Here is a 16,224-nt window from a genome sequence, read left to right on the forward strand (position 1 = left end):
TTGCATGTGAAAGCATTACGCACGTACATGCATTATTTGAGCAGGAAGCTTGCATTTGTGAAATAATGATGAATTAAAAAAAAATTGCGTGTGCAGAGAAACCGAGTAGATCTATATTCTATATAATGAACACATTATAAAATCATCATCAAATTGTACTTTTCCTCTATCTCCGAGGACAATACGTGTTATATTTCATTGATCTCTGATCTCTGAATCACTGATCACTGAATATAAAACAAGGTTGTGAAAAATGACGTCACAGCGGCTTTATAACTCTCCACTTGCACACTAAAAATGCATCTCTTAGCTGGAGGTGAAACACGGGTGCGGATCATGGATCTTCAAACTTCGAAGTCCGATTTCTCTATTTTCTACTTTACAGTTTGATTTCCTCTTGTGATATTTGATTGTGTGGATAAAATGAAACTTTTTACAACAAATTAAAAGTACGTGTATATAATAATAAAGACTATATGCCTTATATTACTTACAAGGCGCAAAGTTTGCTTTAGATTTAGAAAGTTCGGGAAAACAATGTACCTGTGACGTGGTACTTTACAACGTGACGTCGATGAGTGGTAGTCTGCATGAGGAAGGAGGTGCTGTAAGTTTTAGTCAGTGTTTACATCGTAGGGTTTGTCTTGTCATTTTGCGATTTAAAAACGTTGTTACGATTGTGAAAACATGAGAGAGATTATGTGTTAGAGATTATCTTGATTTGCAATTCGTCTGCTCACAGAACTCCGTAAAACATCGATGGATTTGGCATTGAAGACCGAGGCAGGATCTGGATGTAATATGCTATTGCATTTACGTGTGTGTGGCAGTTCAAATGCTTCTATATCATGTCAGTTACCGTAAAATTCATTAGTACAACGCGAGGATTTACTGACATTAGAGATGGAGATTTACAGTTTTTAGGGGGATTTATTATAAATCTAAACAAGAAAATCGGCGCATGCTCAAAGGGGTTAGTCGCCGCCGAGCGGCAACTAACCCCTTTGGGCATGCGCCAACTAACCAAGCGAAATTCTCATCTAATCCAGAGTACACCGCCAACAGTATTGTTTACAAATAAAAATGAAAACAAACAAAATAAAAAATAACACAAACATATGAAATAAACAAATAAATTAATATAGAATAAACCATACATAAGCAAAACACTTTGTTAAGCATTTGAAAGGATATTGATAATCATATACATTATCTGAGAGGGAGGATACATACATGTAGTACAAATAAACAAAATGTTTACTGCTACTATACTGCATTAGACTTAGAATGAAGAAAACTAAGCTACATTTTTTCCTTATTGAGCTTTACAAACATCTCAGGGGACTTAGTTGCTCGATTTTTGTTATTCTTTAAATTTCGAGTTAAATAATTATTCCGAGTTAAAATAATACCCTGTTTATAGGGGGGACACAGTTGCGTCTACAGATAGACGGACAGACAGACAGACGGACAGATGGACAGGGTGAAACCAATATACCCCCCTAAACTTCGTTTGCGGGGGTATAATGAAATGTATATGTTCCATTCTGCATATTAGACTTCATTTGTTATGGAATAAATAATAATTCACAAGAGGAAATTGAGAATATATATTTTTTCAAGAATGTCAAAACATGGGTGCAATGGATTACATCCAATAACAAAAAATAAGCATGTGGACCTATCTTTTTTTTTCTTCATTTATCAGTTTCTAGGATGTATGACTATAATTTAAAACCAAGTTTACAAAGTTTGAGCCCATTTAGTGCCGAGTATAGGACTACCTTAAGAATAGCGATAAAACATTTATCTCCGTAACAGTAATTTTTAAAACTGTTTTAAAGAGGTCGTTTTTATTTAATTGTGTCTGAAAAACCAACAAAGTTGGTGTAGATTCATCGTATAAGGAGGGGCCCCAAAACGTTGTTACGGCATATCATTCTTTTAATTTTTCTGTATAAGTATTTAATGTTTAGTGAGACATTTCTAGTGATAAATCAAAATTTCAGCATCAATCGTAGAATTATAAGCAAGATACAGATACAAAATTTTTTGTTCATAAGAGTTAATAACATTCAACTTAAAATTAAGATTTTTAAACTTGGTATTTCCTATTCAGAATAAACAAAAGCATGGCCTCAGTTCTGTGAGCAAAGCTCTGTATCTTGCTTATAATTCGAAACTTGACACAGCTGAATATATATGGTTTGTAGGGAAAATTGTAAACAATTAAAAAGCATAAACCAAATTCAAAACAACGTAAAACCATGGTCACGAGTGAAAATGTCAATGCATTGAAAGATTTAACCTCAATTCACTTCACGAAATTGGCACAAGTATGTTTGGCATGTTTCAAGTATCCCTTCGCACGTAAACTGTTGCACAACAAGCAAATTCATCTTTTTCAGTTTAACCCGTTTGTCATGCGTCAACATTGAAACATGGCTACTTTATACACACTTTATACAAAGAACTTTCGTTTTCAATATGGAATACCAAACCCAAAGTTATAAACTGATTGACTGCGATTATCTCTATTTTAATTTTCGTAAATAACTCAAATTTGAAACAGAATTCACCGATAATTTTTGCAATTTATATTTTCCTTTCCATAAGGATTATTTAATATGCAAAATTACGTTGGATTTGAATTAGTAGTTCTTTAAAATGCACCCCCTTTTTTCTACCGTTTCGAGGATTTCTCCGATTAATAAATGTCGGTCTTTCATTTCTGCAATTTATAATCACCTTTCTATAGGGATGCTTTGTGCCAAATTTGGTTGAAATTGGCGAAGTGGTTTTAGAAAAGAAGTTCAAAATGTGAAAAGTTTACAGACGGACAGACAGACGGACGGACAGACAGACGACGGTCAAAATGTGATCAGAATAGCTCACTTGAGCTTTCAGCTTAGGTGAGCTAAAAAATTAAATGCCAACGAAATTTTATTTGGTTAAAAAACAATGAAATTTTGACCCATCGAAAATATGTGCTTCTACAGTACATTGATGTGACTCAAATGGAGATTGATGAAGACTGACCTGCATGGATTCTGGATGATACAGTAGTGACCAGGTTTGACTACCACCATTGGCAGGGGCTGGGTGACAAGTCTCTCATTTCCCTTCAGTGGTATTGTCTGTGGTCCTACCTCAAGTCTTGTAATGTTAGTGTTCTATATAAATCAAAAGATTACAAAACATTACAATTCAAAAAAATTATAAAGCAATATAACATTCACTTGTGCTTGTTAACATATGGGAGAAACATAATACATAAATAAGAGGCCCATGGGCGACATTGCACACCAGAACAACAGTTAATAATATTGTATCTTACGAAACTTTAAAATATGAAACTCCTTGTTTCTTTTTTTTTGGGGGGGGGGGGGGGGGGGGGGGGATAAAACTAAAAGAATGTGTATGACAAAATGTATAAAACGCATAGTAATCCCCTTTTTTTGATCTATGAAGAAAGTCAAATACTTTCAGACAGTCAGCGTTAAACTTTGAATAATATCTTTTCCTTTTTCGAGGCGGTGATGTCGATGACATTTTTGTAACTAATGTAATCAATGAGAAGTGTTCACCACTCATTGTAAATTGCATGCTTGAAACCCATATTGTTATCGCTATGTAAAAAACGTCTGAATGTTCCTGACTCAAGTCACGCAATATCTAAAGAACTAGCGAGATTTTATAGCCAGAATGGCTTCCAAATTGGCTACCAAAGCGAGGCAAAGATTGGTCTTTCATTTCTGCAATTTATATTCGCCTTCTCATAAGAATGCTTTGTGCCAAATTTGGTTGAAATTGTCCAAGTAAATTTAGAGAAGGGGGGGGGGATTTCAAACAGTGTTTCTTTCAGAAAACATTGAGTGAACAAAAACGAACAAATAAAATATTTTCATCAAATATGTATCTATTTTTTTTTACTGCACAAAATGAATTTGTATTTTACATTCGAATTTTACACTTTTTTTGTATACATGTAATCTTTGACATTGTACCTTCATGAAATATTATTTTTTACCAGAATAAGAATTTCTACGCAAGATATAAAACTAAACATTTGGTAGAGGTATACTGTTAAGTTGTTAACTTCCAAATCCCTATATTTTCGTTCTGCCCCCCCCCCCCCCCCCCCCCCCACTCACTTTGTAAAGCGATCAAAATATATGAGAGCATATAGGTACATTTTTTTTCATCAACTACTCAGTACTTACTAGTTATTGTATTAAAAAAAAATAATAGTTATTGTTTTTTATTTTAAAAACACTACATGTATAGATGTGAAGAAGAAAATTGTACCTCAATGTGCTCAATTCCTCAAATTAAAAACATTCAAAAAATTTATTTGTCTTCTCCATTATAATTAAATGACTGTTATTTACTTCGCGTACAAACCAGGATAATTTTCCGCTGTGATATTCTTAGGAATAGCGATAATTACTTTATCCCCGCAACAGAAATGTGTCAGAAATATGGAAACTGTTTTAAAGATGTCGTTTTTATTTACTCGTGTCTGAAAAACTATCAAAATTGATGTAGATTTCACAATGCAGTTAATGCAATTTTTGCCCCCCAAAATCAAAGTTCTTGAAAGAGCTTTAAAATAAGGTGAAAGATAGTTAAAATCATATTGGAAATAAAAGTGTAAAAGGTTATCACCATAGTGACGTCATAATGTAGAAATGACGTCATGAATATTGCATTATTTTGATAAATTGATGTTTTGTGGCAAAATATGGGTGTTTTCCGATGATTTTTCGACTGGGAAACATCGAGCGCAGGCTTGCTCAAGTACCATTTTTTAGTATGATATGTATAACTATCTGAAGAAAAACATATGTTAAAATCGCACTTGAGCAGACCTGCGCTCTATATTTCCGAATGCAAAATATAGAGCAAAAATGAGAATATCCTCATTTGTTTGCAAATTTGCGGGAATTAGGTCATTTAGGTGACGTCATAGATAAACAGCGAGTGAGCAATGATGACTAAAATCAAGATTAAAGTTATAGGCATCCTCTTTACAATGATTTGTGAAGATTTCATTTTTATACGATACTACTGAAAAATTGGTTGAAATCGGGGGCAGATATTTGACCATACCGCACATAGTCCTTTAGAAACTTATGTCATCTTCAAATGATGTACTTCTTATGAAAATGTGTAAATATTTGATTTGGTCGGTCATCCTACGTAACAACTATAAAAAATTCATTGTTTACTTTATTCTGTTTCTCTTATGTTAATCCTGCTTTTCTTATACTTTTGTATATAATTATTTTATGAGTGAAAATAAATGAACTTGAACTTATGATTTATTATTAATAATTATAAAATAAATAAATCTATAAATTAAAGTTATTAATTTATTGATAATTAAAATAACATAATTATGTACTATTTATTGCACAAGTAAATTTAACAAGAGGCCCAGGGGCCACATCGCTCACCTGAGCAACAATTGCCTTAATTCTGATCAAAATAGCATTACAGTATCAAAATATCTTGACAACTAGGTACAGTAGATCTTGCTAAAAAAATTTGAAAATCTGCCAATTTTTATCCACCTCTTTCTTTTGGTAAATACCAAGCCCCTTTTGTTGTTGTAACTGTAAGAACATTTTTCTCTTTTCCTATATACCCCCCCCCACTTTGTTGCCCCACTTTTCTCTAGGGTATCATGGTTTCATCAAACTTATATCTGCATAACCTGTGCTTTCACACTAAGTACTGAGTTTTGGACCGAAAAACTTTCCCAGAATATTTTTAAAGATTTTCTCTATATATGTAAAAATTCAAACCGCCATCACGGCCCCGCCCTACCTCTAGGGACTGTGATTTTGAATTTACACTACCCGAGGATGCCTCTACACAAGTTTAAGCTTTTCTGGCCAAATGGTCTTTAAAAAAAGATTTTTAAAGATTTTCTCTATATATTCCTATGTAAAACTTGATCCCCCAATTGTGGCCCCACCCTACCCCCAGGGATCATGATTTGAACAAACTTGATTCTACACTACCTGAGGATGCTTCCATTCAAATTTGAGCTTTCTGGCCTAATAGTTTTTGATAAAGAGATTTTTAATATATATTCCTATGTAAAAATTGATCCCCCCATTGTGGCCCCGCCCTACCCCCGGGGACTATGATTTGAACAAACTTGAATCTACACTACCTGAGGATGCTTCCATTTTAATTTGAGCTTTCTGGCCTAATTGTTTTTAAGAAGAAGATTTTTAAAGATTTTCTCTATATATTCCTATGTAAAAATTCATCCCCCTATTGTGGCCCCACCGTACCCCCGGGGACCATGATTTGAACGAAACTTGAATCTACACTACCTGTGGATGCTCCCATTTTAATTTGAGCTTTTGTGGCCCAATAGTTTTTGAGAAGAAGATTTTTAAAGATTTTCTCTATATATTCCTATGTAAAACTTTATCCCCCTATTGTGGCCCCACCCTACCCCCAGGGACCATGATTTGAACAAACTTGAATCTACACTACCTGTGGATGCTTCCATTTTAATTTGAGCTTTCCTGGCCCAATAGGTTGTGAGAAGAAGATTTTTAAAGATTTTCTCTATATATTCCTATGTAAAATTTGATCCCTTTCTTGTCACCCCTCCCTACCCCCGGACCCCCGGGGACCATGATTTGAACAAACTTGAATCTACACTACCTGAGGATGCCTCCACACAAGTTTTAGCTTTTCAGGCCAAATAGTTTTTGAGAAGAAGATTTTTGAAAAATACCAACAAATTTTCAATAATTCTCAATTATCTCCCCTTTAAAGAGGGCGTGGCCCTTCATTTGAACAAACTTGAATCCCCTTCACCTAGTGGTGCTTTGTGCCAAATTTGGTTGAAATCTGCCCAGTGGTTCTTGAGAAGAAGATGAAAATGTGAAAAGTTAACGACGACGACGACGACGACAACGACAGACAACGGACAAATTGTGATCAGAAAAGCTCACTTGAGCCTTTGGCTCAGGTGAGCTAAAAAGTATTTTATTAAAGTATCTAATAAAATCCAATATAAACTTAAAAATCTGGTCTTGGTCAGTTGAATAGAGCAGGCAGCTATCTTGACCATGACATAAATTGCCTTAGGGTGGAAATTACTGTAATTAAGGTTCTGTCCAAAAATATAATGTATCTAGATATTCCATTGGTTTTTAGTTTTGTGTTCTTTGATTTTATTGGTTGATTGAGATTTCCCTTCAAATTCTTGAGCTGGTTTTTCATGTTTCTTTGTTACATCAAAGAGACTGGAGGTTATTTATATTTGAAAGCTGACTTTTGATTCACGACAAACTCTACCTTTTGGTAAGTTAATATATTTTTTATTATTTTTTTCTTCTTCTATTTTCACAATCATATATGCTTTCATAATCAAGGTAATACATATGGAGTTTTTTGGCATTCTCACTTTCACACTCTTTCTTTCCCTTTCACACTCTCTTCTCTTTCACATTTTCTTCAAAGCAAATGCAAACAAAAAAAAGAAAATAATAAATATAAATAAATAGATAAAGTTAATATTACCGTTACTAATTCTAACAATTTCAATCAACTGTTCTACATTTCTTTATCAGGTCCAGTACAATCTCTTGATTTAGCTATATAGCTTGAAAAAGCTATATAGCTTTATAAAGCTATTCAAAATAGCTTAATAAAGCTATTTCTTTGCAGTTTTTGAAGAAAATATTTATTGTAAGAAATGGATGAAAAATCGCAATTAACTTGCTACTCATATTTGCGCCATTGACCATTATAAACTTGACCCAAATTAAAGCTAATTTTAACACTGCGTCTTTTAAACACTTTTAAGCAAAAAATATATTTCCATTGTTTGGGTAACTGTTCACCACTTTGTGTGCAATGAGGCCTGGATAAGTATGATTTCCTCTCATTGTGATAAATTATTACCTGGAATCAATTATCTTGTTCACCATAAATGACCACCTTTATATTTCATTCAAGAAGTAACTGTGTGGTCATGAATCAGTTGCCCCAAAACTTGTAGTGCAAAGTCTCTTAAGGAGACGCAAATTTATGAGTAATCTTTACATGCATTGTTAACAGAACAGTTCAAAGTTGAAAATTATCACTGCACTAAAGTGCGATTTTTTATACATGCTGAAATAATTACACATTTATGAAAAATGTATGACAAAATAGTTAAATGAAGCTACTCTGAATAGCTTAATAAAGCTATTTAGCTTATTCAAGCTATATAGCTAAATCTGGAGATTGTACTGGACCTGTTTATGAGTGAATTCTAAAATTTTAATAAATTAAAATCAAAATTCAATTTAAATGAAAATAATAGTTTATGCATAGTAATAGTGAATGATTTTGTGAGATATCAACTTTTTAATAGATAAGAATAACATGAATATGTTTACCTTTTTTTATCCCTTTGTATTGTGAAAATAAGTTTATTAATGTAAAATTTATAATAATTTGTAGTAGTTGACACATATGCCATACCAGATAGTATACTGTATATTGAATATTCATGTACCATAAAATATATGGTACATGTATGTACAACAGCGCATTCCCTTAGAATGGTTTTTTATCCATATTCAATGATTTATATTTAATATAGTGACGTCTTTATAGACATTAGGCCAAATAAAAAAATCTGTTGTTCCGGTCACCCGACCTTCCCTATTTTATACCCCCGACCGTAAACTTTTTTTCGCCAATTTTCAAATTTTTCCGTCACTGACTTTGATATTAGATTTAGTTTCATGCAGCAATGGCGCCCTTCAATTAGCGTGGGAACATTTTAATTCCTATCAGTTGATGGAAAAGAAGATCAATCAAGAAGTGTTTGTACCTTTTGTGCATCACAATAAATAAAATAAGACCAACCTAGGGGGCGACATACTCGCTTTATGATCTATAACTTCTCAGGAATTTCCTTCGAAAGAGATGTTGAACATGTTGAAGTCACTCTGTATTCTGAGTTCACAATCGTGTAAATTAAACCCAAAGGCAATAAAATGAGACTGAGGCTGTGAAATTGATAATTATCCCCTGTTGTGATTTACAACTTGCCCCTGTCTTATCTTTAGAGGTTATAAATACGGGTGATGCAACCACATATGTGCATTGAAAATTACAACTGATGTTTATTTCTTTCAGTGATTATATCATAATCAGTTTCTAGCTTTTAATCAGTTAATAACACTGCCAAATTAAAGCTGAAATAATCATAAAACAAGTTGTTAACAGTTATTTTAAAAAATAAAAGATCCTCTGCATAACATTTGTAATTGGGTCAAAGGGTTGTACTAATACCTCCAAAATACACCAAAGTACGAAGACTGATTTTATTTTTCATTAAGCTAGCACAACTGCAAAACATTTCATATATATATAAAATGCATGAATACATCAAATAAATTAATTTAAAAAAATTGGATAATTTTTTTGAAAATTTTAGATTGCTGTTATAGTTTTTATTGATTTGTTTCTAATCCAATCGAAATCATTAAGGACTTAATCTTTGTATATCATCATTAGCATTATGCTATAGTCAAGAAATGGAAGTCTCTCTGATTTCTCAAGTTTCTACCTATTTTTCTGTATGATAGAAGTGAATCTCTCTAAAATGTTGCTCTAAGTTGGTCCCTAAATTGAATTGTAATGGAATCTGCAAGGTAATTTAAAAGATCATTTTTGGGAGTTGATTTTAATCAACTCTCCTATGCAGTTACTCAGACAAACCGAAAGTGAAACGGTGTTTGGACCTCAGCACAAATCATTGCTGCTGACAAAAATTAGTTATTGAAAATAATTGATAAATTTGATGTAATGTCATGCTAAAGCATTGTTTTCAAGGAAACTTATTCATAAATACCTTGAAAATAGTCAGATTTTAAATGGTACGAACAATTTAAATATTTTATGTAGTCGTATGTATTCCTACGCCAGAGTTCAATATAGTCTCGTTCAACTCGACGCTCGGTTGTCTCCGTAAATCCTTGTCGGAGATTTTGCTTGGATCCATACAATGTTTGAGAAATATATCTATTACTGATACATAGTTTGATTCAATTAATTTTATCTTTAAATATTATTTAACATGATTAATTCATATGGGGGTTTTTCGATATTATAATAAATCTTGTCGAAAAAGTCCAAAAATTCATATTATAAAAATGGGCTTAATTCAAATTAAAAACTACATGTACTTGTCATGCAAAATAACATATCACTGATTTTGAAATAAATAAACATCGACAAAATCAACTCCCGTCAGTTCTTCAGTATTTTGATTTCAATTTAAAATGAGAAATATTGAGATTGACTTTTGTTCAAATGAATCGAATAAAAATGTATGGAACCATATCATTCTGAATCAAAATTGAACCAAATTGAATGAACTCCGAATCACCCCAGCCCTAATTAATACTGCATGAACATGTAATACTTTTTTGTATTAAAAATTTGTATTTAAAAATTATTTTTCATTGTTTCATAGTTAAAAGCTAGATGCTCCCTACCAATCTTGATTTAGTAAATTTATTTCACTTAATAATGCCACCTGCAATGCAGTGCTAGGTCTAAGTACTAAGAAAATTATTTCATACATTTCTACTCTTTAAACAAAAACAAAAACTCAAAAAATCCCTACTTATACCTACTCTTATTTTTTTAAAGATGTTACCGGAACCAAACATATTTTTTTATTTGGCGTTATAGATAAATATGATAAATATCATTGTAAACCTATTTTAAGATATGAATATATAACATAATTAATATAATGGATTGATGAAAAGAGTTATTCTCCTTTATCGCAACTTGTTCATATAGTACTATTTTTATACCGTATACGGTATTTATATTGTTGTTATTTATTGTATAGGGCTATTCATTTTCTTACTACATATGCAGTGATTCATTTTGATGTGCGTCCTGAGTAAAACACGCACAAGTTTTGCTCAGGATGCATTATTTTATTTATTGTGCATCCCAAAGGACGCATCAAATTTAGAAAAACACAAACATGTTCTCACTAAGGAATTCCAGAACATCGTTTGCTCCTTTCTTAACCTACTAACAAGACACCCGATATGTTCCGAATAAAAAACACACACACTACAAAACCTGAAATTTCATTGGTCAACACTAAATGATTGACCAATGAGATCAAATGATACATGACATTACGGCAGGAAAATTGATGTCAATCACGATGCCACCAAATAAAGCAGATAAATTTTCTCCTGAACCAGGATAGATTGACCAGAGTTTATGAAAAAGAAGACAAGTGGCAATTAATCTGAAATTCATAACAATAGAGAGGTTCATACTGAAGGGAAAGCTGATCCAGGATGTGAAATTAAATTGATAGTCGCGATAAAGAAGCAGAGAAAACTCGGAAGTGTCCCAGTGATGGCACTTAGCCTGTCTATAATAGTATGGTCAATTAGGAATTAAGTTTGAATGAATGTAGCTTGTTCGATATTCTTTTTCTTTATGGAATAAAATATTGACTCATTGTTTTCGGCTTGGGACTCATATTTACGATTAAGAGGGGTCCTCAGGACCCATAAAGACCATTTTCAAAATGAATCTCTGATATGTCAATAAAATCCGAAGATTTTCAAAACCCCAACAGGCGTTTGTTTGATTCCATTAAACACAACTAATACCCCTGTTACAACATGTATGCAGGGAGATTGCTGTATAAACATTTATCGAAATGAAAATAAATATCAAAGAATTTAGAATTTAGGTTTTGTTCAACTTATCATTAAAGATGAAAAGTATATATCAGTTTATACCGTTTAGTATCAAACAGACACATATAATACATACTGCAATAAAGGTAAAAAAAATTGGAAAAAAAAATAATAGAAAAAATAAACAGTTAAAAATTCTATACAGATATTGCATATTGTCAAACCATTATATTAGTAAGGAAATACACACCTACAAATAGGGACCGGGGGCACGGATACAACGTATGTTATTAGAATGCAAAAAAAAAAATACCGTATTTTTCGGGGCATATGCCGATGTGGGGCATTGGCCGAATTGCTAATTTTTAGACAAAATTCAAGAAAAATCCTTAGACTAGCCTAATTGGGGGATAAGCCGATTTTCAATCGATGATTACTATAGTGAAAGTATGACCGCTGATTAAGAAAGTCACCGTATTAAGTATATACTTTCAGAATATCGATGTAGAAAGTCAAAAGAGTAATTAAAGTTATTAAATTTGCTTAACATATATATTTCAAGCAATTTTTAAAAATTAATCTGTGTTTTGTAGCTGTTTGGTCTCTTCCGTATTCGCCGGTGTATCGTTGTGTATCGTAATTTTACATAATGTAAATTTAATTGCAACACCAACCTCCGTGGTTCTGTCTGGTAGAACTAAGTATAATATTTTACCAAACCTTTTATATTTTATTAATACCTTATTGCTAAATCTCATTTAATCAAGTTATACTTTGAAAGCTACTTGTAAATACGGGGTATGGCGTCCATTAGCTCAACACGTGGTTTCATATCCAAATAGAGTTATCCCCCGTAATCGCTATGAACAATGAGAAAACAAAATACCAAACATAAAATATTTAATTTGTGTTCTTTCCATTTATTAATTAAATAGTGACTTGCCGTTATGCAGAGAAGTTGTAATGTTAAAAACACAGTTAATGCAATGAAGTGTAACGGTGTACACTACGTGCCCCTAGGCTGTGTTTTAGTCATGGGTTTCACACCTTTGTTTATACACACGACACCAGAATACCGTTATTTCATCCAACAGAAAATTAATTGTAAAAACACATAGCATTTGATTTATTCTACACCCAAGACCAGTGATTCCTACGAACGCAGACATGAAGAATTCACCAAAATTCCGTCATATTACATTCTACCCGGTTTCGTTTTCTTTTTTACGACGCAATAATAGTTTCCAGTGTTCATACACGAACGTGGGAAAAAAATTCTTTTGATTGGGATTGTAAAGAAATATCTTGTACAGTACTGTACATTTTATTACTCACGATGTCATTACAAAAATTATCAACGGGACAACTATCGTACAATAGTTCAAACGGATGAAAAAAAACCAACCCTCATAATAAATTGCTACAACAGTACAACGGATAAAAACAGTGGATTTTATATTTTACTGTTAAATTTTTTTAACTTTGAGTCTAAGAATAGCCGATCCCGGGGGATAAAAAATACCGGCCTATGCCCCGAAAAATACGGTATATGAACCAGGAACAAAATAAAATTCTGATAACAGGATAAAAAAAAAAATAATTACTGTATTTATCGTTAACAATTTTGACAAAAATAAACACAAATAACGTTTTGACAGACTGATCAATTCTCTCCAAAAGTAAAGAACAGTTTTAGGTGGAAGCAAATCTATGTATTTTGTAAGAATTTTATAACTTAGAAATCTTATAGTTCTCTCTCTCTCTCTCTCTCTCTCCCTCTCCCTCTCTCTCTAATTCTTTGATGTTAGTTGATAAATAACACTAAGTTGATATTGATGCAATGTACATGTATGTGTAATTCTTGCCGCGCTCGCCCCAACGGTAGCACCGTAAAACATATTAAAAAATTTAGAACTCCACAAATTGGTTTTATACTGGTGTCTCATAATATCGCGGTACTTATTTTTACCTTAAAAAAGATATACTAAGTTATCATTTTCACATGTCATTAGTGCTGTTCAAAAAGCTTTTATTAGACTAGCTTTTCTGAGGAACATCAATTTCCCAACATACGTAATTTATTTTGTGTGCTATTTTTAATTCACAAGTCTCATTCACATTCAAAATTAGAGAACTCCATTGTATCGCGGCATTGGAAATCTGGAAGCCAGGTTCAGTTATAAGGCCAAAAAAAAAATGATTCCTGTTTCCTGTCGCCCGACCGACCCTATCTTTTACCCTCCGACCCTAAAAGTTTTTTTGTGATCATGGTGGTGATCGGTAAATTCGCCAGAATTTCCTCAGAAAGAGAAGTGAAGATGACCAAGTCTTCTGAGTTCATAATCGTGTAAATTAACCTCACTGGCGAAAGAATGATAGAAAATTAATCTACAGACATTTTTACTGCATAAATATACCTTGTGGTGAATAACTTGCGACTATCTTACCTTCAGGGGTTATAAATACGGGTGATGCAACAACACACTGTATATTGGAAATTACAAAAACAATGTTTATTACTTTAAATCCTGATATTACAGTTAGTCAATAACCTTTTATTTAAGAAATAAACAACGTTATTTAGTGAACATAGCGTTATGAATAGCAATTGCTCTGTTGGCATATTCCATGATGCGCGCTAGCGCATCATGGAAAATATGCCAGCAGAGCAGTTGCTATTCATAACGCCATGTTCACTAAATAATCGTTGTTTATTACTTATATTTGCATTTTACCACTCGCAAATACCCTGTATTAGCCTAGACCTTGACATTTAGCTATTACATCAAAAGTAAACATTCAGACTAATGTATCTTTTTAATTCACATAGATTTGTTAACAGAATCAATGATATGTTATGACAGTAATTCCTTTAAAATGTTATCAAAAACATGTTTTAATTATTACATGTAAATACGTCAATTTTAATGGAGTTGGAGAAAAACACATGATGTATCGTATAGTGGATTAAATCTATAACGTCATGGAAAAGTATATATAACGTTACACCTTTATGACGTCATAGTATACTGACAGAGCAATTGCGATTATAGAGAAATAATTGCAGCTCCTCCGTATGGGCTTACAGTGGGAAAGAACAATCGAAATGCAAATATTAGTTAATAACTGCAATAAATGTTAAAATTATCATAAAACTACGTTCTTCATTATCTTGAGAATTAAACAGATCCTCTACATAACGTACGGTAGTTAGTCAAAGGGTAGTACAGAGAGTGATTTAATTAATCATGTTGATATTGACATTAAGCTACCGGTAATACAATACAAAAATATTTATCCATAAAAGGATAAATACATTTATACACATAGATTAAATTTTGCAAATAATATTAGTTTTTATTTTTAATTAAAAAATTAATCTATTTTTTTTCTTTGCCTGTTGTTTTCTATACATTGCATGCATCAACAAAAGACCTTTGGAAATTTTAAATCATCTATTTACATACTGAACACTGGGAATATACATCTCTCTCATTATTACACATATGCTCCAAGTTTTTAAAAATAAAATATTTTTTAAAAATAAATTTTTTTTCCTACCTACCTACCCTAATTTTTTTGGTCAAGTGACAGGGATCAGGAATAATTTTTTTTTTGGCCTAACGGACAGTTTTTATTTTTTTTAAATAAAATATGATTCTTCATGAAAGCAAAGTCATTAAATTATATACATTCTATTATGCTTTTTATTTAGTTTTTTTTTTATATCAGATACATTGTGTACTTTTTATATGCCTTCTCTCCGGAAAATTTTTATTTGTGAGAAAAATTTTATTTGCCGATATATTTGACAACCTTCTTTGTACTCATCCTGAAGTTGGTGCATGAACTCCTTGTGGAAAATCGCGGAAAAAACGAGAATCCTATTTTTTGGAACATACCGCGATACAACGGAACCCGCGATATAATGAGAAGAGAGTATATCAAATTATTTCCTATATTTATCTATAACTTCCTATCGAAAATAGGTGACGTCGTTCAAAACAACTCTGGTTATGGCGGATCCATAAAATGTCAAATAGCTCCTAGAATTTTTGTTGATTTGAAAACAAAAAATCACATAAATACATAATGAATTGCTGATTGTTAAACTTAATATAATAAATGAATTATATTTTAGGGCAAACCAGTTTTTCTTATGTGAAAAAAAAATGCACTATCAAAAACCGGTAAAGCCAGGATATAAATGGCCTAGTACTCACCAAGTCCAATACATGGACAAATTGCAGTGGTTTTAATCCAAGAATACTGTTTGACATCATCATGTGTCTATCTTTTCCCCCTTTTTTTCAAGCTCTGACACTGACAGTCATGTCAGATAACCGGAAGTTGTGAAATTTTCCTTGCAGGGAGTGTAACTAAAATGGGTAGCGAAACCCGGGGCGGGCCGGGATTTTCGAAACTGATAACCGGGTTTTTGTTGAGTTCTTTAAAAAATACCCATTTGTTCTGCACGAAATTTGCAGGAATACAAGTTGTAATAAAGTAT

At 32.4% G+C, this 16,224-nt stretch overlaps 1 protein-coding gene across 1 annotated transcript in view; it reads right to left on the bottom strand.

Annotated features, from left to right (window-relative positions):
- The window catches only part of LOC105317102 (major vault protein), a 185,900-nt gene extending 169,803 nt beyond the window's left edge, over positions 1-16,097 (bottom strand). The window contains exons 1-2 of the mRNA XM_066071463.1: positions 15,938-16,097; positions 3,040-3,173 (exon numbers count right to left, since the gene is read on the bottom strand). Of these exons, the coding sequence (XP_065927535.1) occupies positions 3,040-3,173; positions 15,938-16,000 (197 nt within the window). The 5' untranslated portion in view covers positions 16,001-16,097. The remainder of the gene's footprint in view (positions 1-3,039; positions 3,174-15,937) is intronic.
- Positions 16,098-16,224: the final 127 nt, after the last annotated feature.

Source organism: Magallana gigas, chromosome 9 (genome assembly GCF_963853765.1).
Source record: "Magallana gigas chromosome 9, xbMagGiga1.1, whole genome shotgun sequence".
Taxonomy (NCBI): domain Eukaryota; kingdom Metazoa; phylum Mollusca; class Bivalvia; order Ostreida; family Ostreidae; genus Magallana; species Magallana gigas.